The sequence below is a fragment of the Kogia breviceps genome, chromosome 3, assembly GCF_026419965.1.
Source record: "Kogia breviceps isolate mKogBre1 chromosome 3, mKogBre1 haplotype 1, whole genome shotgun sequence".
NCBI lineage: Eukaryota > Metazoa > Chordata > Mammalia > Artiodactyla > Physeteridae > Kogia > Kogia breviceps.
Window position 1 is genome coordinate 180,560,002 of NC_081312.1, and position 27,563 is coordinate 180,587,564.

The 27,563-nt window shown below is 46.0% G+C and overlaps 1 protein-coding gene across 12 annotated transcripts in view; it reads right to left on the reverse strand.

The window, feature by feature from the left end:
- The window catches only part of FRMD4A (FERM domain containing 4A), a 663,610-nt gene that overhangs the window by 99,103 nt on the left and 536,944 nt on the right, over nucleotides 1-27,563 (reverse strand). For all 12 annotated transcript variants that reach the window (XM_067030461.1, XM_067030468.1, XM_067030469.1 and 9 more), the window contains 3 exons: nucleotides 23,092-23,176; nucleotides 8,614-8,670; nucleotides 7,695-7,717 (listed from right to left, as the gene is read on the reverse strand). In XM_067030461.1, coding sequence (XP_066886562.1) covers nucleotides 7,695-7,717; nucleotides 8,614-8,670; nucleotides 23,092-23,176 — 165 coding nt within the window. The remainder of the gene's footprint in view (nucleotides 1-7,694; nucleotides 7,718-8,613; nucleotides 8,671-23,091; nucleotides 23,177-27,563) is intronic.

The following is a 27,563-nucleotide window of genomic DNA, read 5'->3' on the forward strand; positions in this document are numbered from 1 at the left end:
CTGTAGATTTTCTCTTCTTTCCTTATCTTAATAATCATGCAGGAAACAATTTCTCTCCTTCCCTTCCCTTCTTCCTTCTTCTTCTTCTTTTTTTTTTTTTTTTTTTTAACCAAGTTGAACTTAAGGTTCTAGCAAAGAAAATGGGGACACTGGCTATCTCCTCCCTGTCACGTACTCTCTTTCAGGGGTACGGGGAGGCCCACAGAACTGGTGGCAGAGGATGATGCTTGAGAGGGTTCTCTTGTAGTTGTGTGACCATTTGCAGACACCAGGGAAGCACCTACGGGTCCCTCTGAGATTCTTCCAGCAGAGGATTCTGGATTCTGGGCATGTATCATGGATAAATAGGCCACACTAATTTGCCACCTGTACGGAGGGGCAAAATTACCAACATTTACGAAGTATGTGCCCCTTTATTTCTGATGGTAATGGCTAATTTATCTAAGTAAAAATTTCTTTCTTGATTAGTGAGTTTTTCCTAGGATGACAGGAAACATTTTTTGAGTTTCTAACATAGTTGGAAACTTGTAAAAATTCAAAATAAATTTTTTTATAAGCCTACAATTTGAGACAATAATTTTACTCAAAAAGCTGTTTAATTTTCTATGTTATCCTTTTGAGTCAAAATCTTAATTCTGAAAAACTGACATAATGTCATAGCCATGAACCTTTTTGTTATTACCAAGGTCAACTCAAAATGTGATAGTGATATTAAAGAAATATTTAGCAAACGAGACAAGCTGTCATAATACAAAATTTCCTCCTTTACGGTATATCTAAACAATTCCCATAGGATTGGAAGAATATCATCCTGCAAAATACCCTATCTGAATACTTTTCTATGCTTGGAAACTGTGAATTACACACTTGAAAAGCTCAGTAAAATGGACTTTTGTGCACAAAACAAAGCTTTCTGTAATAACATTTCCACTTGAACATTTTGTTTCAAAATTTCAGATTCTGTTCCTTTCAAAAGGTCTTGCTGGCATGAAAGATTCCAGCTGCTTTCTCCCTCTAAGTCCTTTAGAAGTCATGGGAAAATATCACACACCCCATTCTCTCTCTCTCTCTCTCTTTTTTTTTGATAAAATAACATAACGAGAATTATATAAATTTAAATTCTCCCCACAAAAACTCTCCTTTGGGCTGCATGTATTTCAAGCTTAACAGATGACTTTTTTTCTAGTCATTTTCCAATAGGGAAATTTGCAAGTTTGGGTACTAAAGATACTGTTAGGTTATGTAAGTTGTATTCCAAATGTTGACTCTTCCAAAAACAGCTGTCTGAGTATTTCTTTTTTTTTTTTTTTTTTACTAATTATCTAAAAGTCTCAGCAAATCGATTTCTCTTAGTATATGATCCTATCAGCTGTTTTCTTTCAAGAGGCCAATTAAAACATTGTAGGAAAATATACCCCAAGTGATCAAATGCTCTAACACTGCTTTAACACTGAGCTCGCTATGACTTGCAGCAGTAAAATCACTTAGGTAAGTGCAAAGTAATGATGTTACTAGACTCAGAATTGTGATTTATAGACCACTGCCTGAGATTAATCAACTTTCAACGCTGTCTCTTAGCGGGGCAAGAAAATAATGTTGTCATCTTTTTAAAGATAGTAATCTGTACAAATGTTTATGTTACCAAAAAAAGTCTTTCGGAAGAAAAGCAGCCCTTTATCTTCTTTTCCTGTTGATCTTCTAAAATTCTTCCTTTAACCTGTGACTGCCTAAAGGCATCATCTAGTCTGACAAAAAACCAAAACAACGAAAGCCTACAAATAGGGCATTTTCAGATACCAGTAAAACAGGTTTCATTTGCAGTAATTCACAAATGCTCTTAAAAAAGGCAGATGCGATTTCATACAAAGAACAAAAAAATCAAGAGGGTACTTTTTTATTCCCCACAGAAGTTTCATTTTATCTTTCTGGCTTAGTGAACACATGGTCCCATGGTTTACAGAAGAGGAAATATTAAAAGATCTTCACTTTTTTTTTTTTTTTTTGGCTTCTAGCTGCTCTTCTAGAGACCTAAGACCAGGCAGTCCGTGGAAGCTGAAAGGAATTTTTCAGGACAAATAAATAAACACTCCAACTCCTTTTCTTTTTTTTTTTTTTTCCCCCTTTTTTTCTATAAAGCGCAGGCTCAGCAGTTGTGGCGCACGGGCTCAGCCGCTTGCTGCATGTGGGCTCTTCCCAGACCAGGGATCGAACCCATGTCCCCTGTATTGGCAGGCAGATTCTTTACCACTGTGCCACCAGGGAAGTCCCTCCAACTCCTTTTCTAAAATGGAGGTAAAACTCAATTTCCCTGCTACTCATTTCTATTGTTGGAGTAACGTGTTGCTGTATTTCTAGAGCATTATTATTATTATTATTAAGAAGTAGAATTGGAACCCTGGAGGTTGATAAATCAGGGTCACAGTAAGACTCTTACTGACCCTGGAACTCTGATAAGCAGATATTCTCCCACTGGCACCAGCCTTTAACTTTGTACGGATGTCACAGAAACTGACCCCTCTGTATTCAATCACAGCATTGCTTTTTTGACGTTGGTTGCTGTGTTTCCTTGGAATAGACAAGCTGCAGATAGAGGACAGCCTTCCATCACCTCTAGAGCACACGATGAGCTTTGCCTGACAGGTAAGCAAAATGTGACCCACAGAACTTTACATGGGGTTTCCTTACTATTAGCCTTTTTCAGGTGCTGTTTGCTTACTGGTCCTTATAAGTCTTTTAATGATCAGCATCAATACATCCAGTTCTCTGTAACAAAGATGTTTCCGGGTCCCAACAGACGGCCTGGAGTAACCAAGCTTTACCTGTCTGGTTTCAATAAATCTTGTTAGCAAAAAAATTCTACAGAACAGATGTGTTTTTTACTAGTCCCTGTTAATCTGTGGATGATTCTTTATATCAAAGGCAATGTGATTTGGGAATGTATTTATTATGTGGTTCAGCATAAAGTATTTTTAATCAATTCACCGATTTGGTAAAACGTTGTTTAAAATGATTGTTTTCCCTCCTTTTTTTTTTTTTTTTTTTGGTGGCCCCCTTTCAGAAAGGCTGACAGAAAGTAAAAAGTGAGGCTATTCTCAAAATCAGAATATGAAGATTAGCCACTAGGGTTTTCAGTTAAGGAGTTAAGGTCCCCTTAGGGAAAAAAAGCAAAAAAAAATCAAATTCTTTAAGTAATACCTTGCTTAGTGCAGTGTATTAGTAAGTCTTCTATTACATTAAATTAGAATGTAACTATACAGTTTGAATGTCCTGTTCAGTTGACCAAATTAGGCGTTCCCTGAATTGACCTTTTTAAAGACAAGAGTATTATTTTTCTATGGTAACTGAATGTTTAAAAGAATTTTAAAAAAATATCTTTATTGGAGTATAATTGCTCTACAATGGTGTGTTAGTTGCTGCTGTATAACAAAGGGAATCAGCTATACGTATACATATATCCCCACATCTCCTCCGCCCTGCATCTCCCTCCCACCCTCCCTATCCCAGCCCCCTAGGTGGTCACACAGCACCGAGCTGATCTCCCTGTGCTATGCGGCTGCTTCCCGCTCTATCTCTTTTACAAGGAATTTTTTTTTAATAAGAAAAATCAGTGCTCGGTACTTAAACCACTGCAGAGTTTGTGATGAACAAAGTACGTATAAATCTTAGAAAATGTGTATTAGCTGACTAATGCTCAGGAGTGATTATCAAAGGATAACTTTCTGTTTTTTAAAACTGTTTGGCCCTCTTCAACCTAATATTTGCTTATATAGCTGCCACGATGAACAGTTCTTAGGCTCTTCAATTGTTTTTAAACAGAAATGCCAACTCCACTGATTTCCTCATTGTTGATGGACATTCTTTTTTTTTTTTTACATACATATGTACCAGGAAATGAAATACTACCACTACATGCTTTGCTAAGGAAAATAATACAAGGGAAAAAGTATTTTTAGATAAGACGATCTCCTCAACCTTTCACGATATCTTACAAGTTTGTCTATGCTAGAATATGAACATGGGTGACATATATTTCTTCCTATCATGGACAATACTTCCTATCTATACCTCACGCATTTTCTTTCAGCAACACTGAACCCAAGATTTCATTGTCAAGCTCAGTAAGACAAGGAAGTGAACATTTCCATTAACTGGAAAGAAAAGGGGGTTACATAAGAATAATCCTTCAAGCTCAATAAGACAAGGAAGTGAACATTTCCATTAACTGGAAAGAAAAGGGGGTTACGTAAGAATCAGCCTTCAGGGGTCTGCTGAGCAAAAAAGAATCCAAAAGGAGAAACAAACAGCTTGTGAGTTTCATGAGAAAGAGTAGTTATGGCTCTGGGTTGACCTTACACAGTTCTCGTTCTATTAAAGTAATATCAGCACTTTCGACTTCTCCCTTTTGTAAAAAGAACCCTTTTCCTCTTGTACATCAAGGAACTTGCTCCCATAATATGTAGATTTCTTTTGGCCCAACTGAGTGGCTTGCGGGATCTTAGTTCCCTGACCAGGGACTGAACCCAGGCCACAGCAGTGAAAGTGCCGAGTCCTAACCACTGGACCACCAAGGAATTCCCATAATATATAGATTTTTAATACTCATTCCACATAAATGTAATCTGCGTATATTCACTGAAATGTAAACATATAGGATAATAGCATCCTGGGCAAAGTAGCTTTTTAGGAAGGTAGAGATTCAGGATCATCAGGCTATGAAACAGTTACTTTGCCTTTTGTGTGCCACCATTAATTTCAAAGGTTATTTGATCCTCTAGATTCTAGAAGATCTCAGAATTAAGCCCTGGACCACGTGCTGTATAAAACGCTTCCCCGGTGCTCTGTGTGTTCTAAGTTGACATCTTATGTTATGAATGCTGCTCAGGAAAATGTACTGAGTTTACAGGGTGTGTATATGAGTCAAAGCCATTCAGTTAAATACAATTAAGGTTGTAGAGTCCGGCATTCGTAAACAGAGCAAAAACGACTTTCTACAATACTAAACGAGGAGAATGGGACATCGAAAATGTCTGATGTTTGGCCACCAAGCCAAATGTGGTCCCCACTTCAACGTTATGGGGATTTTCCCAGATGTGGACGGGAAGAGGTAAAATCAAGGAATTCTGGATTACTTCTCTTGTTCCGAAACTCCGGGCCACTCAAGCATACGAACCGTGGGCTAGTGCAGAGAACGGTGTTTATCAGGGAATCCCAACTTCTGTGACGTGAGTTTTACGCTGGGAGATAAACTGACCTTTTGGATAAGGTGTCTGACCTCTCCCTTCCCCTGACAGCTATTTCTCACCCCAGACAGCTGCTGTTATAAACAAACTGCGAGGGAACACTTTGACAAATGAAGCCAAACCAGGACCCTTTGTTTCTCTGCAGCCAGCAAGCTGGGATTCCGCAAGCTCATGAGGGGGCCATGAGTTACTGGAGGCCAGGCCTCCCCTTCCTCCCCACTGACCATCCCTGCAGCCCCACGTTCCGAGGGTCTGCGGGGCCAGGGGACGCTGTTCCCAGCTCACATTCCATCCTGTCAGGGGACTCTCAAAAATAAATAATATTTACAGCACGGTTTAGAGCCCGTGAAGAAAGGAAAGGCGGGGAAAAGTATCTTCAGACTAAGTAGACCAGACAATGGAATCCACTGGATCTGTGGTTATTAAACCATTTTTTCATGGGACTTCAGAGCCTTCTGTAAATAGATATGAACCTGCACTTACCAAGAGCCTCAAGTCCAATACCAAATGAAAGGCATAAAAAAACTAACAAAGAAAAAAACAGAACAAAGTATAGTTTCTAGATCCTGAAAATGTTGCACTCAATCCATTCCGTCAACAGTTATTGGCCACCTACATGGTCTCCTGCTAAGGCTATAAATAAACCTTCATCGCGGCTCCCCCAAAAAAGGACTACCTCTGTTTCATAGCAAGAACTTGGTAAACCTAAATAAAAGGGGCCTGGAGGTCTCCTTCTACAAATAATCAAAGTGAGCTGAAGGGACTATATTTTAGGATCAGGGGTCAGCCCACTACAACCCACTGGCCAACCCTGCTTGCTTTTATGTGGCCTGTGAGCTAAGAATGGTTGGGAAAAAAAATCTTAAGAAAAAAGTCTTAAACGGTTGGGGAGAAAAAAAATCAAAAGAAGAAGAATATTTTGTGGTACGTGAAAATGTATGTGACATTCAAATTTCTGAATTTATGAATAAAGTTTTATTGGAACACTGACATACTCATTTGCTGACCTACTGTCTCTGGCTGCTTTTGCACTTAGAAAGGGAGGTGTGAGTAGTTGCAACAGAGACTGGGTGGCCTGCAAAACCCAAGTATTTACTGTCTGGTTCTTTACAGAAAGTGTTTGCTGACCCTTGTTTTAGATCGTCAAAGAATTTTTTTGGTTTTGCTGAGATACCTGAGTGAGAAAATATACCTCTGCCTTTGCTAGAAAGCCTTAGAAATGCATGGGGAGCAGACAGAAGGCAGCTAAGACCTGAAAAACCAGTCAGCATGAAGTTGAGAAAGCTGGACAAGTAGAGGTAGACCACCAGGTAAAGTAGTTTAGGCTGCAGTTACAGATCAGATCCCCCAAAGCATGAGAAAACACCCAAGTTCCTTCATGGAGAAGAGGTATAACCTGCATTTCTTTTTTTTTTGGTGGTACGCGGGCCTCTCGCCGTTGTGGCCTCTCCCGTTGCGGAGCACAGTCTCCGGGCGCGCAGGCCCAGCCGCTCCGTGGGATCCTCCCGGACCGGGGCACGAACCCGTGGTCCCCTGCATCGGCAGGCGGACTCTCAACCACCGCGCCACCAGGGAAGCCCTGTATTTCTTTTTCATACCAATTTTGCTAATTTCCTAATGATGGGCCAGGATCCCACGCCCTGATGCCGTTCTTGTACATGTGGTTGAGTCTTCATATCTCTAGACCTTGATTCTAAAGAATGAGCTATACTGGACTTCGCTCAGGGGAGTCCAATAAAACAGCATCCCAGGAATGATGTCTGTCTTTGAGCAGACAGTCCTGTCGGTGGATGGTTACGAGCCCTGTGTCTGTCTCCAGCAATGATCAGGAGACACTGGCATTTCAGCCCTACTGGTCAACGGGCCACGTGCCCAATGAAATGAATGACGAGCCTGAAGTTGGTGGACCTGCAGGCTTATTAAAGCAGAGGGCACATTTCCCCCCGTGGTGAAGTCTGTTTATGTTCTCTCCCTAACATAACATCTGGAAAAGGAAAGACAGTAGAAGTGGGATATTTATATTGTAACACTTTCATGAAAGACATCTTCCTGCGGGCTAGGATTTTGTACCTTCAGGGTTGGAACTAAAACAGAGGGAAAGAAAAGATGTTTGCGCCCATGGGGTCATACCTCTAGTCAAGTTCATGCCAGAGTGATAATTCAAGGCTCCACGAAGACACCTGGGCAACCTGACACATCTCAACACAACGGCCATGTGTGACCGTGGGTTCTAATCTCGGCCCTTTCGTAACTTTCATTTGGTACAGAACATCCTCCTATTACTACGCCTTCTCTGCCTGGTGCATCTATTTCCATTGACAAGTTGGGAACTGGATTTCAACATTAAGGTATAATATTAATAAACTGCCCTCCTACGAAGAAAAGACAGAATAGCTTCTTTTAATAGAGATGCAACAGAATACATTTTTCAGCCAAAAACTCTTGTAAACTCACCTAGAAAAGTCTCCCTTTGCCTCCTGTAGAAGAAGAAAACCCAGACGTCAGTGATACATTCTGATCCCATGTTACAGATTTTAAAATACATTGTAATGAAGTCCTCTACTGAATCAGTCCGACTGACTGCTGTTTCGTCCTATCAGCTATAGTAATAGCATTAAGGAAGGACACGTGTATTTACCACTTGAATATGAGACAATTAAACTTTAGAAAGTTATATACGAAGAAAGTGATTCATAATGACAAAGGGAAAGTTTCCACGTCTAAGCCCTGATCTAACTTTTTCCAGTTTAAAGATTCTGAACCTGGATGTCTGTCTGGATAGCACTGTCTGTGTGTCCATGTCTTGTGTTACTTGTTGTTTTTTCTTGCACTGTGGGCTTTTGGAGGCAGGGACCATGGAGTCTGTACTGCATTAGCATAACGCCTGGAATATAGTAGTTGCTCACTAAATCTTGCTGAAGGAATAAATTAATGACATCATTTTAGTTCATCTTGCCAGTGTTTCTAATATTCAGTATGACTCTTTTTCACATAAGCTAAGGATCTTTTCCTTGTTTTTCATGACAGTGATTCTCCTGGCAATTAATTCCTGCTTTTTACTTGGCTTTTTCCAGTGACCTAAAGAAAAGGGGGGGTCACTGGATGGTCTCAGTTTCCCCCAATCTCAGGTTATACACACAATTTTCCTTTGCAGAGAAATACAATCTTAAAATTTTGGAGGAGAACAGAGAATAGAGAAGACTCTATTTGCCGTCATGGTGTAGCTTCCCCAGTAGCTCTTTCCTGCTGTGGCTAAAAGTAATTAAGAAGTCAAAGAACCAGTGGATATAGCAACTGCCATGCATGGTAAGTCTTATTCCTCTTTCTTCTGTGTATGGCCCGGGCATACAAAGACGAGGGGGAGACGACTTACCTGTAAAATATACGAGGCTAATTCAAACACCACTTCACTGTCAACGTCAATCAGCTCCTGAAAGGAAAACCAAGGAAGATAAGTTTGGTCCTTTAATGATGATTTCTTTATGATCTCTCCCCAAAGAGGATGGGCATTTCTTTTCTAAGGTGTTCTCTAAAATCTCAAGCACTCATAGAATATCTTCTCTGAATTATTTGGACCCGAAGCTCCCTGACATGCTTTCTACAGCTCTTAGAACAAATCCAGTGGTCCTGGGTCTACACAGTTGCCTCCAGGGCTTCATCTTTGTCTTCATGAGAAATTAAGGGATGGGCTAGTCCCCGGCTTTTTACAAACCTGTCAACCTGATTAATCAGCAGAGTAAAGTTACTTGATAACCACATGCATTTTTCTTTCTAAACTCTACTTCAGAACCAGGAATAAGGCTTTATTGAAGAAAAGGTTACAGTGGGATTGTGACTCTTCTAAAATTAAATAAAATGAAAAAGGTAATTCCCCAGTTGCACTATAGCCACCTCTCTTTCACGTACTCAATACTTCAAGGTAGCTGTCGGCTACCATGATGTCAGAGTACGTTCAGGGCACTTCGCTCACCGTAGAAAGCTTAACTGGTCCGCGCTGTTAGAGAATCCAAGTTTAAAAATACTCTGTTCTCTAGTTCTTCCCCCAAATATTTAATCGTGATCTACGGACATTGTCTTAAAAGGACATAAGCCTCTCTTAGGTTTTTAAAAAATCCTATGTATATATATTTCAAAATGGATATAGTCCATATCTCCTTTTATCTAACAGCTTGATTGAGGTATAATAGATACGGAAAGAAATTGCACGCTTAATATATATAATGTGTTACTTCAGACATACGCAACACCTGTGATACCGTCGCCGTGTTCAAGGTAATAAACATCCATCACCTCCAAAAGTTTCCTTGTGTCCCTCTGTGTGTTTTTCTCGGGGGGAGGTAAGAACACTTAATGTGGGATCTACCCTCCTAACAAGATTTTAAGTGCACAACACTGTATTTGATATACAGTTCAGATCTTAAAGACAAAGGAAAACCTGGAGTCCACCAGCACGCAGGAATAACAACCAAATTAACTGATGTTGTACTTCTGTTATCAAGTACAAGTAGAAACGCCTACCTTTCTTTTCTCTCCTTAATACCACTAGATCCTACAGTGAGTGGTAGTGACTGGAGCTCAAAAACTTAGAGCTATAGCACCGACTTCGACCTCAGCTAGCCCGGCCGCCCGCTTTCACCGAGAACAGAAATCGAAAACCACCAAGGCACTCCCCCCAAGTCACAAGGCTTTAGTGGTCGTGATGGGGCTGGAAAGCACCCCCAACTTCTTGTCCAGCGTCTGCCCTTCTGGAGGGCGTGCTCTCCCCCAAGCCAACCAGGTCACAGTCTCAGCCAACATGGTCTCAGGACCACAGGTAGCATGAGAGTCAGCTAAAACAAGGGTTACATTTTTTTTTTTTTTTTTTGCAGTACGCGGGCCTCTCACCGCCGTGGCCTCTCCCGTTGCGGAGCACAGGCTCCGGACGCGCAGGCTCAGCGGCCACGGCTCACGGCCCAGCCGCTCCGCGGCACGTGGGATCCTCCCGGACCGGGGCACGAACCTGTGTCCCCCGCATCGGCAGGCGGATTCGCAACCACTGTGCCACCAGGGAAGCCCAAGGGTTACTTTTTTTTTCGAAGTATAAACCAAACTCTGATTCACAGATTTTCTAATTATTTTTGTGTGATCCAGAAGTGGCCCCTGTAATTCAAAACAATGCATTGAAGCAAGCCTGTGTATTTCGAGGGAAGGATATCCTGCAGGCTCTTCCGAGCTTAGGAATTTCAAATATGGGTAATAATGTTTGCTGCCGGACCACCTTGGAGCGTGGGCCAAGAGGACTAACGAGAGACGTGCAAGGACTGGGGACAATAATTCTTTATGCTCAACCAGCTGAAGGAGCTTTACGGACACTGTAATTGATAGAGACTGTCAGCGCTGGAGCGCGCAGGAATGCTTGGAATTGCAGTCCCGGGATCACCAGGTCGCATCAGAATGTAAATCATTTAACAGCGGACAAATGATTGAACAGGAACACCGTACAGGGTTTGCACGGTGGATCATTTCTACTCGCACCGTGTGCCTCTGCATTCCCAGCGGTCGACTTCCTGAAGTCGCCGGCGGGCACACGTCAGCGCACTCCGTCAAACATTTACACCGAGGTTGCAGGCAACGGTCAACGGCGGCTAATAGTTAACATCCCAGGAGAGGTCAACTCACAAACCAACCATCGGGAACCACCCTGTTAAGTGTGAACGTTGTTTTTAGTTCATGACTTGACTCAGCTGCTGAAGGGAGACGTCTATACCTCTGGGAAAGGGGGCAGGAGGGGGGAAGGCGGAGGGCGGTCGTTCTCTGTCTGAGTTGATTTGATTTGACCCAGTCTATTCTGCAGTTCCAGGAGAGACTGTCAGACGCTAATCGCATGGCAGCGTTAACTGCAATGTACCATTATTCGGAATCAGGCTATCAAAGATGCCCATTTAAACATCGAACCTGATTTATGCGAGTTCTCTCTCACCGACCGTATGTGTCCTCAGGGCAGGTGGGAACTAGTGCCTCTCACGGGGGTGAGTTTCCACCTTCTCCGACCTTGACCATCTCCCGGTGAAGATATTAAAAACAGTGAGAAGCCAGAACGTGACCAGCAGGAGGGGAAAGGATTGATGAGTGAGGCGGCCCAGACATCCGCACTCTTGCAAAATCTGACGGGAAAGGGAGCTGCAGTATTCCTTCTCACCGTTTCCAGTTAGTATTTATTGAGTTCAAGAGTCCTGGCATCATCTGTCCTCAGAGGAATCAGTACAGGGTCTAAATGGTGTTTATAAGACTCAATCTGGGAATGGGGATGGGGGTGGGGGAAGAGAGGCTCCTGCTGGAGAAGAACACGCTTTCCTACCTCGCGGTCTCTGCCTGATTCCCTGATGTCTCCTGTTTACAATACCTTCCCCGTTTATACCTCGTCCTCCCAGGTGATTTTACCCCCTGCGATGGAACCGAGCTCTAGATTTCCTGCCCACACCACACACCTCCCGTTGTACCTCCAGCCCTGAGCACTGAGTCCCCGCGGGGGTGAGTGGACAGATGTTTCCAGGGGTCCGCCTACCATACAACATTCCAAAGATCACCCCACCTTTTTCTCATCTGGCTTCTCTCAGATGCAGAGGTGGCTATTTTCGACTGTCTCTGCTCAAGCGGAGCAAAGAAACGGACCGAGATCACGAAGGGTGCGCGCAAAACCCGCACACTTGCCTGGGGCACCGCGTTTTCCCCTGACCGGGGACGACATGGAGAAGGAGGGGAGAAGCCCCTTCACGGAAGATGTACGGCTGTCTCCATCGGCGTCCCCCACAGGCTGCACGGGGCCCCTCCTCTGTGCCCCGGTGCTCCGAGAGCCGCTGGAGGAGGGGTGTCGGCAGGGCTGTCTGCTGAGCGCGAGTCTTCTTTGGGCATCTAGGCTGGTCTGGTGGGCACGGAGTCATTTTCTCCTGAGACTCACCGGTAACGGGGGGATGCTGATGCAAGGGAAGGTGATGTCGCGGGGTCCACGTGTCCCTTGGACATCTGTTTACTTACTACTGAATCGTGTGAGCCGCTTTCTCTGATCTTTCGCCACGTGCTATGGACAGACAAAACGGGACTCTCTGCAGGGTGTGTGTGTGTGTGTGGTGTGTACGTGTGTGTGGTGTGTGTGTGGTGTGTGTGGTGTGTGTCTGGTGTGTGGTGTGTGTGGTGTGTGCGTGTGTGGTGTGGTGTGTTTGTGTGTGTGTGTGGTGTGTGCGTGTGTGGTGTGGTGTGTTTGTGTGGTGTGTGTGTGTGTGGTGTGTGTGTGGTGTGTGTGGTGTGTGGTGTGTGCGTGTGTGGTGTGCGTGTGTGGTGTGTGTGTGTGGTGTGTGTGTGTGTGGTGTGTGTGGTGTGTGTGTGGTGTGTGGTGTGTGTGGTGTGTGCGTGTGTGGTGTGGTGTGTTTGTGTGTGTGTGTGGTGTGTGCGTGTGTGGTGTGGTGTGTTTGTGTGTGTGTGTGGTGTGTGTGTGTGTGTGGTGTGTGTGGTGTGTGTGGTGTGTGTCTGGTGTGTGTGGTGTGTGCGTGTGTGGTGTGGTGTGTTTGTGTGTGTGTGTGGTGTGTGCGTGTGTGGTGTGGTGTGTTTGTGTGTGTGTGGTGTGTGTGGTGTGTGTGTGGTGTGTGTGGTGTGTGTGCGTGTGTGTGGTGTGTGTGGTGTGTGTGTGTGGTGTGTGTGTGTGTGGTGTGTGTGTGTGTGGTGTGTGTGGTGTGTGTGTGTGTGTGGTGTGGTGTGGTGTGTGTGTGTGTGTGTGTGTGTGTGTGTGTGTGTGTGTTCAGACAGGGCCGGGGAGGACGGCACTCTGCATTGTTCTACCAGCGGCTGAAGGAGGAGGCCTGGGGCCATATATCAGCAGCCTCACAGTTAACAATATGCTCAAAAAGATCTCCATTCTGAGGGTCTCTGAGTGTTGCAAAGAGAGAGCCCCACGAGAATCCCCAGGGACAGGGGTAAGGATGTCTCCAAAAGCCCTGAGAGCTGGAGGAACTCGTCACGACCCCCTCGCTCCGAGGGCCCTGTGGTGATCTTCAGACTCAGCTGAGAATCTTAATGAAAAGCCTCCCTCCTTGGTCAGGAAGGAGAGCAATCCCAGCTTTCATGGAAGATTCATGAGAGCTTTACAACAGAAAAGGTGATGAGCAACCACATGGTAGGTTGAAAAGACTTCGAGGAGAATGACCTTCGCCAAGTCCAAGCACAATGACCCGCAGGGCTGCCCCATGGGTTTCCTAGTAAATCCTCACCCCCTGCAACCATCTTTCTTTGTACCCACAAAACGCCTCAAGAGGATGGTTTCTTGCCATCCCCTTTAAGACTATTTCTACTCTGGGGCATTGAATAAATACACCCCTGGACCTCTCTGAGTTTCATTTTCCTCCTAAGTAGAATGGGGAGAACAATTTCTTTTCCAATTATTGTATTGAGTCTGGTGAGGCGGAAATGTAGAGGTGATTTGGAAACTCTGAGACTCACTACAACTATTGGGTCTGCATTATTTATTTTCACTTATTGGTATTTCTGAATCATCTGAACTCCATAATTTTGTCTGTTCTTCAGCATATTTTAGCATTTATTGGAATCTTTTTTATTTTATTTTTTAAAAAACTTTTTATTGGACTATAGTTGACTTACAATGTTGTGTTAACTTCTGCTGTACGGAACAGTTATACATATACATATATCCACTCTTTTTTTAGAGTCTTTTCCCATAAAGCTCATTACAGAGTATTGAATAGAGTTCCCTGTGCTACACAGCAGGTCCTTGTTGCTTATCTATTTTATATATAGTGGTGTGTATATGTCAATCCCAATCTCCCAATGTATCCCTCCCCCCCATTTTCCCCCCAGTAACCATAAGTTCCTTTTCTACGTATGTGACTTTATTTCTGTTTTGTAAATAAGTTCGTTTGTATCATTATTTTAGATTCCATGGATAAGTGGTATCATATGGTATTCGTCTTTGTCTGACTTACTTCACTTAGTATGATAATCTCTAGGTCCATCCATGTTGCTGCACATGGCATTATTTCATTCTTTTTTATGGCTGAGTAATGTTCCATTGTACATATGTGCCACATCTTCTTTATCCATTCATCTGTCGATGGACATTTAGGTTGCTTCCATGTCTTGGCTCTTGTAAATAGTGCTGCAATGAGCACAGGGGTGCATGTATCTTTTTGTGTGTGTGTGTGGCTGCGTTGGGTCTTTGCTGCTGCACACGGGCTCTCTGTAGTTGCAGCGAGCGGGGGCTACTCTTCGTGGCAGTGCACGGGCTTCTCATTGCGGCGGCTTCTCTTGTTGCGGAGCACGGGCTCCAGACGCACAGGCTCAGTAGTTGTGGCTCACGGGCCCAGCCGCTCCGCGGCATGTGGGATCCTCCTGGACCAGGGCTTGAACCCATGTGCCCTGCATCGGCAGGCAAATTCTCAACCACTGCGCCAGCAGGGAAGCCCTAAGACTTATTTTTTAAGGAGGTGGGCAGCATTGTGTGTGTGTCTACTTGTGTGTGTGTATCGCTCACCACATATAACATCCCAGTGGGTCCTGACACCCACATTCAGCCTCGTTGAGCCCACGTGACGCCCTGTCTCACTGCACAACCTACAGTGGCTACGGGAAGGTGCCCCAGGCAATCAGGGGCTGAGGAGCCCGGTGAGGCTGATGTGATCTTGCACAATTCCTCTCTGAGCCCTTTGCCAGTTTTTCATCAGCCAAGTCCCTTCCTGTTTCTCTGGGGCACTCTTTCACTGGGTGGCCCGGGTATTTCTCCCGCTGTCCACTGCATACAGTCCATTTCACGATGCAGAGGAATCTCCCCGGTAGAGGTCACGGGCACAGCCCAGATGATGGGTGTGCATATGTTTATTTCTAGAGAGTTGAAGATGGAAGTCCCTCCCTGTCCTCCTTCCCTTCCTCTCTCTGTCACGTGAGCACACACACCACGCTGGCAATCCTCCATCTAAGAGATAAGGACCAGGATTCTGTGAGTCTGAGACAAATGTTTATGTTGGTTCCTTTGTCCTGTGGGACTTGATTCTGGGCTTTTGTTTCTCTCATCTTCAGATGAGGTATCCTCTGCTCCTTAGCAAATCTCTTGGAAGATCTTAGATAAAGATTGCTTATTTTCATTTCAGCAAGAGTGAAGGTGTTTAGACCAAAGCAGCAAACTTGGCCCAGGGATGACTGTTTAGACTTCCATCATACGTGACGCTCTTAGTTCAATGAGGATATCTAGGCACAGAAGGCTGGACAAGACCCCCCCAGCGCACAGAACGGAGGAATTTTAAGTTTGTTTGTTTTTCTGACATGATCTGCTCTCAGTGGGTACATGTAGGCTCCAAACTTGGTAATTTCCTAGGAAATATGCAAATCCTTTCTCCCTGGGATTGGAAACGAAGCCATTAAAAACAATTTACTGAGCATTGACTATGCACCTTGTTTAGTGAGAGGTCAGTGGAAGGTGATTGTCAAAATTCACTCAGAAAAATGCTGGTGCCAACTTCTCCTCCAACCCAGGAGACACATTTCTGTGCGTCTTCAGATGGTGACCACGGGCCCTGTTTCTTTGGTTATCATTTCGGACAAGATAAACTTTGAGATCAAGCGTTTAAATGTGATGGATGTATATAAAGAGTGGATGGTCAAAGCCCTTCCATTCAAACATGAGATTCATAACAGGGCAGCTAGTTATTTTGACCAGTCCCTCACTTCACCCAACTTAAAGCATCTAAGGATCAAATTGCTCCTCTGAGGAACTAAACAGCAGTGGAAGGTCCTTCAGCATGGGGGCCTCTTTTCTTTCATTCATTCATTCATTCATTCATTTATGCCTGCGCTGGGTCTTTGTTGCTGTGCACGGGCTTTCTCTAGTTGTGGCGCTACTCTTGGTTGTGGTGCACGGGCTTCTCTTGTTGCGGAGCACGGGCTCTAGGCACGCGGGCTTCAGTAGTTGTGGCGCGCGGGCTTAGTTGCTCCGCGGCATGTGGGATCGTCCCGGACCAGGGCTCGAACCCGTGTCCGCTGCATCGGCAGGTGGATTCTTAACCACTGCGCCACCAGGGAAGTCCTGGGAGCCTCTTTTCTTATCTCTCGGAAGGTATGTCTCTGAAGATGAAAGGAAGCTGGATTTCAGAATTCTATATTTCCCTTATAACTTTAAGATCTATCATCTAAGGGAATCCTTCTTTTAAAAAATTAAAAAAAAAAAACACGGACATTTTATGACCTAGCACTTGTTGTCTGCAGAGCTTTTGAAAATTACTGTGGTGACTAATTTTGACAGCAGGCTCACTTTGCCAGTGGAGAACTCCAAGCAGGCAGGATTCAATCCTGAAGGTGGTGAAAGTGCTGAGATTAGAGTCCACGTCCACCCCAGCACTCCCTCTAGTATAGCAAGTCCACTGCCCCCCACGGGGCTGACTGATGGGCCTTCTCCAGTTGACAGAGGAAGCCACCTCCCAAGAGAGAGAGGACCAGATGGAGAACTTGGCAGGAGAGCTCTGCTTTCCTGTGTCGATTCCCAGCTGGCATTCGTGGTTTGGGGAAAATGACACAACAAATGTACAAAGCACAACACCTTTCCTCGCGTTTGTGCTGTTGAAGAGATCAGAGGTCTGCTCTCTGGAGAGGATGATGTGTAGGAAGCTAGGATGAAGTTAGACCGAGAGCTCATGGATTAGAAAGGGGGTCTACACCCCAATGGAGGTCACTCCGTCCCCAAGACCCTGAAGTGGGAGGAGACATCCCAGGAGGGAAGTAAGACATTACATCCTCTGGAGACAATGAAGAGCCACGAGAAAAGATACCAAGCACTGATACTTAGGGTTCCCACTGAAAGAAACAGCTTGCCACTGGGACACTGCACGGGGACGGCCACAGAGGAGCATCCCCACCTCGGCGCTTGGAGCTTTTGAGTGCCTCACTCTTAAATATGGATGGAAAGCCTCCTACATGAAAGACAGAGACCAAAATAAATAAACAGAAAAAAAAAAAAGAACGGGAAAGGAACACAAAGGAAACAGAACATGCATGATAATTAATAGTATTGGAGTGATAAAAGGATATTAGGCTCAAAGACAATAATAGGATTACATGTATATAAAGAAAAATCAGATAATATGAAGTAAGTCTGGGAAATTCAAAACATGATGGCAAAGGTTAAAAAGTCAATAGAGGGCTTCCCTGGCGGCGCAGTGGTGGAGAGTCCGCCTGCCGATGCAGGGGACACGGGTTCGTGCCCCGGTCCGGGAAGATCCCACATGCCGCGGAGCGGCTGGGCCCGTGAGCCATGGCCGCTGAGCCTGCACGTCCGGAGCCTGTGCTCCGCAACGGGAGACGCCACAGCGGTGAGAGGCCCGCGTACCGCAAAGAAAAAAAAAAGTCAATAGAGGAGATTAAAGATAATATTGAGGAAGTCTTCTAGAAAGTAGAACAAAATGACAAAGATTGAAAATAGGAGAAACCAGGTATCAAAGCAGGAGGCCATGCCCGTCATCTGATTAACAGGAGCTCCAGAAGGAGAGCACAGAGGAAACAGAGAGACATCACTAAAGAAACAATACAAAAAACCTTGCAGAACTGAAGAATACGAACGTCCAGACTAGAAGTGTCCATTGAACACACAACGTAGTGGGCTTACAAAGACCTACTTTAGGGCGCACCATCCTGCAACTTCAGATGAAGAGGAATAAAGAAATCCTAAAAGATCCCGCGGGTGGTCATGGAGGTGGGGGGGAGTCCACATACAGTATACGGACTACAGACTTCACCAAAGCAACTCTCAAAGACTCTGAGGCAACACCTTTGATGTTCCGAGAGAAGTCATTCTGTATTTCCACATCCACTCAAACCATTAACCAGATATAAAGGTAGAGCAAAGGCTTTTTCAGACCTGCAAGGACCCAAACATTTTACTTCTCATATTCGCTTTCTCTGGATTACTGCAGGATGTTCTCCAGTGAAACAATGTTGTCAAACAAAACACAGGAAGACTCGGGATCCAGGAAGCAGGGCACCCAGTCCGGAGCTGGGGTGAAGGGAGGATGGGACACGAAAGGGGCATCTTGGGCTGAGGGCTATGAATGAGGCCGCGTCCAGACAGGAGCAGAAGGACAGAGGACTCTAAAAGGGAGGTGCCTGGAAAAACGACAAAGGCAGCAGCCACAAAAACCAAGCTGAAGAGAGGAATGGGTGAATTATCTGATGCATATGCAAATTAACGTCGGTAGACATTTGGGAATCTGTAGCTTTTGGAAAAAAAAAAAAAGATGGGTACATAGAAACTAAAACAAGTAACAGCAAGGCAATTATTATTACCTTTAGGTAAAATAACTGGTTGTCTAAAAAAGGAATCACAACCTTAGGATGCTACTTGGATTAGTCATAATAATGTAATGCTGATGGGTAAGGCTCTTGCCCAGAACTGTGCTATCGCCATACTGGGAAAATGGGAAAAGGAAAGTGTGGGTGGTTGCATAGGAGACCTCAGTCCTCACCTACCTTATGAGGAATTCAGTACATCAAAAAAGGATAAATCAAGGAATAACACTCTGTGCCCCATTATTTAGAAACAGAGAGAGGCAAATACCAGAAGAAACAGCTAAAATTGCTGGAAGCCTCAGGAGCGAGGTGGGGGGGAGGGGGGCTCTTTTTCATAAACAGCCTCCTAGAGCCATGTGGCTTCTCAACCACAGCATATGACAAAGATGGAAAACAGGAGAAACCAGGTATCAGAGCAGGGGGCTGTGATAAAAATAAATGTGAACGCGTTAAAAAAGCGAATGAAGTAAGGACTTGGAGGAAGCGGGAATAAACAGCTTATGGTACCTGAGCAACTTAGTTTCTAGTAGGTTGTAGGAATCGCTCCCCAGGACACAGGGAGGGCGCTGGGTCAGCTGGTATCAGCATCACCTACCGGTTACGTGTCTGGCACCACTCTCAGGTCCATCAAGGCCTCCAAAGTGCCAGAGGGCAGTGCGGGCAGCGCACAGAAAATCGCAGCCAAGATGAACTCAGATCTGATTCCAAGTGAGCAATTCTATCTCCGCGGGAGCTCATAACACGCCTGCTGGGGTGCTAACCACCTTCAAGTCTATCTTGCTTCATCTCCCCAAGAAGGTGGTGGGTTGGGTCTTTTAATATCCTTGTTCAACCAAAGAAGAAAATTAAGCTTGGGGACGTCACGGAAGGTGTCCACATGTACTGCAGTTGCTAAGAGGCAGAGGTAGGAAGGGAACCCAAGTCTGTGAGCCGCGGAGTCTAAACCCCTAATTGCCACCATTCTACTCCAGGGCCTTCCGCCATCTTTACATATTTACATATGTAAATATGTAAATTTACATATTTACAACTGTGCCTGTTCCACCACTTCTGGTTCCTTGTCTTTCACTAAGTTACTAAATCTCTCCAGCATCGGTTTCCTCCCTCAGTAAAGCTGATGATTCCACCCCATTCATGAGCCTCAAAAAAATGAAAGATAAGTGAAAAAATTTTTATAGACTCTAAGTGTCAACTTGTGCAGATGAAAATATTATTTGTGATGACGGGAAGGAGACGGGTGGCCTTGTGACGCGATCCTGTCTCCTTCGTAACCTTCAGAAGAGCCATCTCGGGCTCCCGGACGCGAGTCACTAAGCTCCCGGACAGATGCTGAGAAGAGACAGCTGGGGTTCCAGAAGGGCACACGCCACCCAGGTCAGCAGGCAGGCTGATGGCTGTGGGCACCCGGACCCTAAATGTGGCTGGCTCCGAATGCATCACCTCTTTAGTTCTGGGGATTTCTTTTAAAAAATCTTCCCACTAATCCCAGAGCCCTCTGTGATCGTTATGTTCAGAAGCACTGAAATCTTCACCTGCAGCTCAGCATCTGTGACTAGACTGAACTGAACAACTCCGAGAGAAACCATGTCTGCTCCCTTAACCCTGGGGTCTCTATAAGCACAGTTTGGGGCACCTTTTTACTTGCTGGGGTTGAGGGCGATTTCACCCCATCAGCGACTTCCCAGGCATCTACTGCCCAAGTCTGCCCCCTGGTGGACAGTCCTCACTTTCTATTCCTGAATTCTTCCAAAGTGCTTTCACATGGATTAAACAAACACGCTCAGAGACGCTTGCCACCTATGAGGTACGTAAGACTGGTATTATTATTTCCACTTTATAATGAGAAAATGAGGGTTTAGAGAGAGGCAGGAATGTGCAAGTCCCTGGAACTACATGCAGCGCCTTTGTTCTTCTATTCAGCAAAACCCCCCAAACACTGTACGTAGTCTGAGTGTGCTGGGCTCGAGCCCAGGTTAAGTCTTGGTTCAGCAGCTGTCACCAAGCGAGGTTCTTTCACAGAACTGAATCTGATCACTACCACGCCCTCCATGATTCTGAACATTTGCATTCAGTGGAGCCTTTCTGTGCAGTGAGGTGCTGAAGAACTTCCAGAAGGAAGTTGGTGATGGCCGACAGACCGCTTCACCTGTGTGTGTGCTTTAATGTGTAGTCAGTTGCTGCAAGCCCTCCAAAGTAGGTTTCGTTAGACAGGAAAATACAGGCAGCAGGATCTCCCCTGAATACAGCCACTGACCGTGTTACACCAGGTGTACCTGGCTTTGAAGTTCTCTAAGGAGAGTCTGCCCTCCAGGGCACAGTGCCGCCCAGCGGGTGAGATCTGTGATCTGGAATCAGGCTGCAGACTTCAGCCCTGACTGACTGCCATTCAGGAGATATGCAACCCCGGGTGCATCTCATAACCACCCCGCGCCTCATCTTTTTCACGGGGAAAACTAAGATAAAGAATAGTATTCATCTCAGAGGTGGTGCAAAGCGGCAGCCACACAACTTACAGAAAGCGCTCAGCACCAAGCCCACCACGGTGCCCTGGGCGTTAAGTATCAGCCATCCTCCTCCCTGGTCATTAATGAGCTGACCTAAGGCTGCACTCCTGAGACAGGAGGGGGCGTGTTGGAGGGCGGGTGCAGCGCGGGTGTTTACTTTAAATACATTCTCCTCGTTATGGTTCTCAACCCAGGGCAGGGAGCGGTATTCTGCAAGCCCCTCTCCCCCGGGATGGGGTGTGTGCAGGATTCTGTGGGCGTTTTGGGTTATCCGGTGAAAGGAGACACTATAAGCACGTGGACAATTAAGAACTGTCCCTTGAATAGACGTGTCCGTGAAGAAGATGTACAGGTGGCCAAAGAGCACACGAACAGCTGCTCAACATCACTAATCGTCAGGGAAAAGCAAACTAAAACCATAGGGAGACACCACCTAATACCACTGGGATGGCTATTATTTATTTGGGGGCCGCACTGTGCAACTTGCAGGATCATAGTTCCCCGACCAGGGATTGAACCAGTGCCCTCAGCAGTGAAAGCACAGAGTCCTAACCACCGGACAGCCAGGGAATTCCTAGGCTGGCTGTTATTAAACAACAACAACAACAACAACAAAAACAAAAACCCAGAAAATAACAAGTGGGGGTAAGGATGCGCAGGACGGAGTCTTTACACGCTGTTTTAGTGGGAATATAAAATGGTGGCATCAGTATGGAAAGCAGTAGGGCAGCTCCTCAAGAAATGAAAAATAGAATTACCATATGACCCAACAATTCCACTTCTGGGTACTCACCCAAAACAACTGAAAGCAGGGACTTGAGCAGGTAAATTTATTAACCCACGTTCACGGCAGCATGATTCACTACAGCCAAAAGGTGGAAGCTACGCAAGTGTCCACCGACCGGTGGATGAATTAACAAAACGTGGTAACCGCGTACGATGGAATATTAGCCATAAAAAGGAAGGCAATTCTGACACCAGCTACAACGTGGATGAACCTTGAGGACATTATGCTCTCAGTCAAATAAGCCAGTCACAACAGGACCAATCCCGCGTGACGCCTCTCACACGAGGTACCCAGAGTAGTGAAGTCCGTAAAGACAGAAAGCAGAAAGGAGGCTGCCAGGGGCTGGCGGTGGGGAGAACGGGGAGTTACTGTTTACGGGGTACAGAGTTTCAGTTCTGTAGGATGCAGAGCTCTGTGGATGGGTGTGAGGTTGGCTGTAAAACAAGGTAAACCTACTTTAGTACCACTGAACTGTACACTTATCGATGGAGGCCATGGTAACTTTCATGACGGTAAAAAAAACTGTCCCACCCCACAGAGAACAGACTTGTGGTTGCCAAGCGGGAGGGGGGTTGGGGGAGGGCTGGAGGAAGAGCTTGAGATGAGCGGGTGCAAACTGGTATCTACAGGATGGATAAACCGCAAGGTCCTGCTGTACAGCACAGGGAACTACATTCAGTCTCCTAGGATGCACCATCATGGAAAAGAAAACAAAAAAGAATGTATATATATATTATATATATATAACGGAATCACTTTGCTGTACAGCAAAAATTAACACACTGTAAATCAACTAGACTTCAATTAAAAAAAAAAAAAATGGTCTCACCCAAAGTGCCAATAGCATCCTTTTGAGAGATACTTCCAGAACATCCAAAAATGATCCAATACCCATGCATGTGGTTATAAGAGGTTCATTTGTAACTGTGAGACCTAGTGCATTTGTCACATTGGTCTGGGTTTCCCTCTTTTGGCCACAGTTGCCAAGTTCAGGAGACCCCTAAAATCAAGCTAAGGAACACCTCCACGGAGCTAAAACACAGTGATAGGATTGGAAGTAGTCAGGCTATGAACACCCGATAGCTGTGGCTCCACGGAGCTCTCATTCCTTTAGAGTCAATAATTTATAAATTACTGCTACTAATCAATAAAATCGCATTAGGGGCAACAAGCTGCGATTCCCCAGCTTCAAAGGAGACCTTCAGATTTCAACGGAAAACTCTGAACAGGAAGAAGAAGTTCTTACCTTGTAGATACAGGACTTGGCGTTCAGGAAGAAGAGCTCTATGGTGGCATTGTCCTTAAGGTACGAGATGCTCTCTATATAGAACCTGGAAGAGAAAAACCGCCAGTGAACTACAGAAGCATCAACCAATCAGGCAGAAAATCAAGTGTCCTCCAAGTTACACGATTTGACTTGAGGATAAGCACTCCCAATCCAACCGGAACAAAAGAAAAAGGCATCATCGATTGCTTCCACCGTTCCTTTTTGAGAGAAAACGGTGCTTTTCAAGTTCGTTTACTGCGGGTTAGGACCATCGTGACAGCCCTTCTCATGGCCGAGAGCCGGCCTGCCATCAACCCCTAAGAGTACACTTGAACTTGACCATTTACTTCCTTTTTCATTACCTGCTTTCCAATTTTTTTTTATAATGTCATTTGTTTCCATTGCATTACTTTTTGTCCTAATCGCTGTTGAGCTGGAGTTTTAAAAGATCATTTCTTCTGCTTAATCGAAAAAAGGGCCCTATTTCTCCTTGAGATGGTTCTGACAGATCTTTGTGAAGATGGCAAGGTGGGGTTTGACGTCTGCACCCCCAGAGAGCTGTGGCTAGTGTTCTCAAAGCCGTGATATTCATGCACGTGAAGCCAAATGAGAATTGGATTTTTTATCCAGATGAAGCTTATGGATTTTTGTCAAGACAACACATACTGAAATTACTTAAGTTTACATTCAACGATCCTTTACACATCATCGACGCTGGAGTTTATTCGATTCCTTAATTAGGTAAGGCACTTGTACTTGTCCAAGGAGCAGCGGCACTGAGGGAGCTGTGATGAGAGGGGAGAAGGAAATGATTGGCACGCAGAGCCTTGGAGGCGAAGAGGTTCTGAGTGGGGTGGCAACCCCTGGAGGGCACGGGGTACCTGCCTCATGGAAACTGGGGGCCCCAAGAGGGGGCAGGAGGTGAAATGAGAAGAAACAAGTGCTATGATCGTCCAGAACAGCGTTACGGCGTGATGGAAAGGATCCTGGGGAGGAAGCCGGGAGCCCAGTGACCTGGGCCCTGCGCTGTGTGATTCAGGGCAAGTCCCAGAACCTGGCTGGGCTTCTGCTTGCCGGTCTGTAAAAGACAGCAGGACACGGTCAGCAGTTCCCCACCTAAGAAGTCTGCTGCTTTCAAATACTGGAACCTAATTCAGATGAAAACCACAACGATAGCAAAAGCAACACACCAACACCGTAAGGCAGAAAAAAATGTGTGCGCGGGCTTGGGCAAGCCCGTGGCCCCCCAGTTTGCAGCCTCGTGTCGACAGACTAAGTAAACAACACCTTTGACCATTTTACAGATGTGTGCAGAGACCTGTCGTGATGAACACAACACAGATTCATTTACATTCGTAATCGAATCCAGAGTAGCTTCAGAGATTAGTAGGTATTTTCAATCCACCGATATTAGTCTGACAATTACCATCATGGAGGGTCTATAAAATGTGTGGAAATTACAATATAGTCTTTATTCATGCAAAGCCTGGCAACGAGTTGGCTGGTTGATCTCTACCATCACCCCCTTCCCTACCCCCCCCAAAAAAAAGCACCTGCCTCCGGCTTTTGGAGCAAGTATTCTAGGTCATGGAGGTCTCCATAAAGGGTCTGAGGTGGTCTCAGAGGAACTGTAAAGCTGTATTACTTTCACTCCCCTAGTAACGGAGACTTGAAATATAGAAGCAAATTCTACATCTCAAAGCAAAACAGAGTTTTCCCTTGGTATCCACAGGGGATTGGTTCCAGGACCCGCCCCTCCCCCGGGATATCAAACCCCTCAGATGCTCAAGTCCCTGATATAAAATGGTGCAGCAGGGCTTCCCTGGTGGCACAGGGGTTAAGAATCCACCTGCCAATGCAGGGGACACAGGTTCGAGCCCTGGTCCGGGAAGATCCCACATGCCATGGAGCAACTAAGCCCGTGCGCCACAACTACTGAGCTTGCGTTCTAGAGCCCGCGAGCCACAACTACTGAGACTGCGTGCCACAACTACTGAAGGCTGGGCGCCTAGAGCCCGTGCCCCGCGACGAGGGAAGCCACCGCGACGCGAAGCCCGCGCACCGCAACGAAGAGTAGCCCCTGCTCGCTGCAACTAGAGAAAGCCCGTGTGCAGCAACGAAGACCCAACACAGCCAAAAATAAATAAATAAATTAAAACAAACAAAATTTTAAGAAGGAAATAAAATGGTGCAGTACAGTCAGTACATATCCGCGGGTTTCACATCTGATCCGTTGATACGGACTGTAAGTTACATTTGATGTAATTAAAAAGTCTACATCCGTTGTAAACTTTTTGGCAAGGGCTAGTCAGAATAGCAAAGTCAGAAGGAGGGAAGGAAGGCAGACAGATGCAAGGGAAGAGAAAGGAAGCAGAGGAGGGGAGGGGGAAAGGGTGACCGAGGCTCAGGACGGGGCTCTGGGTGGCTCAGAGCAAAGCCAACTCAGCTGGGCGAGCTGCAGGCGTGGCCTATTACAGATCAGCTTGCTTCTGTGCCTGTGTCCGAGCTATTCCTCTCACTTCCAGAACCATCCTCCTGCACACCCCAGCTCACTCCTGCTCCCTTCAGCCTCACTCAGGGTCACCACAGGTTTTCGCTGACCCTGCGGACGGTCCCCACAGAAGACCTCCTCTCCTGGGCTCCGGTGACGAACCTCTGCTTATCGTGTGGCCCCACGGGACCGTGATTTTCTGTTCCCTGAGATGCCTTCTTAGTAGGCTGCTTAACTCCTCGAGGCCTGGGACCAGATCTCATTCATTTTTGCATCCCCAGCACTAATCCGGAGCCTGGCACCAACATTTAAGGTTCTGTGAATGAAAGATGCTTCCAACTGTTCTCCTCTCCACACCCCGTTGGTGGGGGTTCTTACTGGACAGTGAAATGGGCAGAGAAGACAATGCAAGAGGGAGAAAACATAATAAATGATTTCCTAGACCGTTTATGATTGGGGGTCTTATACTCCACACCCAGCCCCTGTCCGCCTGCCCCTTCTTTCACCGCGACCGTGCAAAGCTGCTCACGCAGGGCTGCTGCTAACTTTCAATCCTAGAGCCAGAAGAGGAACAGCAGAGGCTTCTAGAGTTCGCCAGTCAGTGACCTTAGCTCTGGAATAATAATTCTGAGTCTAAAGCGGATGGGTCTGAAATAACTTCATTTTTTCAAAGCACTGCCTTACATCTTGATCCCATTCGCTTTAATTCTTGAGAATTAAGGAGCGAAGCCATCCTGCCCCCCTGCCCCTCATTTTCTCCTCAACAGCATGTTAAGGAAAAAAAGTTAACACTTCCCTTTCCAACTCTCTAATCATGGAAAACTGAAACGAGATGGCAAATTCTATGCCTTTTGAGATAGTATTTGTTCCCTGGCTGCACAAGAGACGGGAAGGTGGAGGAAATAACGAGCATATTCTGAGATGGACGGGAAAAAAAAATCACCTCCTTTTGAAAGAAACTGGAAAGCAGTTTCCTGTTAACTTCTCTCACCGAGAAAGAGCCTGGGAAACCCTGTGAGTTCCAGGCTCGTCATATTATTGTTCTGTAACCCTGGATATTTAATTCAGGCCAAACTTTCCATCTGCGCTAGGGAGCTGGTGAGACAAAAGTGCCCAGAGAAGAACACACCTCAGACATCTCAATTCCCCACCGAGGCCCAGCGCACACTACCGGACAAGACACTTCTAGGGAAACGGGGAAGGTTGACGGTGTGTGTTCCAAGTCTGGATGCCAGTTCTGTTCCTTCGGATTTTCCTGAGAGCCTGGTCAAGGGTCCTCCTTTCGGGCAGTAGGTGGCGATGTTGCCTTGGCTTACCTACCAGCGCAGAGGGCTTCCTCAAAGACCCGCTTCGCAACGAAAATCCCAGGTCCCTGGGTAAACCTAAGGAAACGAACGATGTCTCGTAGGTTCAGAGGGTCTGTGTGGACAACTCCAAGTCTGATTCTGCATTAACTATGCGTTTTGGATGCTTTGACGTCTGGGGCCCTGCTGACCCTGGAGGGACGGCCCCTCCCAGGCTTAGCCAATTCCTGAAGATGGTAAAGGATTCACCTGTGAGCACACCTCTTGCAGGCAGACCAGCCAATCCAGCGGCCACATACACTTCCTCGCCTCCCCTGTGGGGATTTCACATTCCAGGCCGCTATCCACCTGCCTTAATCATCCCCGGGCCAGCAAGTGGATAGCCTGGGACAGTCGCAACAGGCCCCAAAGCCTGCTGACATTATCCAAGCTAGCCAATCCTAAGCCTGCCGACCCTGCCTCACCCATTCTTCCCTGCAGAAACCTCAACAAAGGCTGGTGCCCACAGGCCCCCCACTCCCCGTGCCTCCTGGCCGAGCCTGCTGCTTCCCCACGTGGCCCTGCCTGGCATGGGGGGCATCCCCTCCTCTTGGGAACTGAGTAGCAATCTCTCTTTTCAATGGCAGTCGTCTCCTGATCTGTTGGCCTCAAGTACC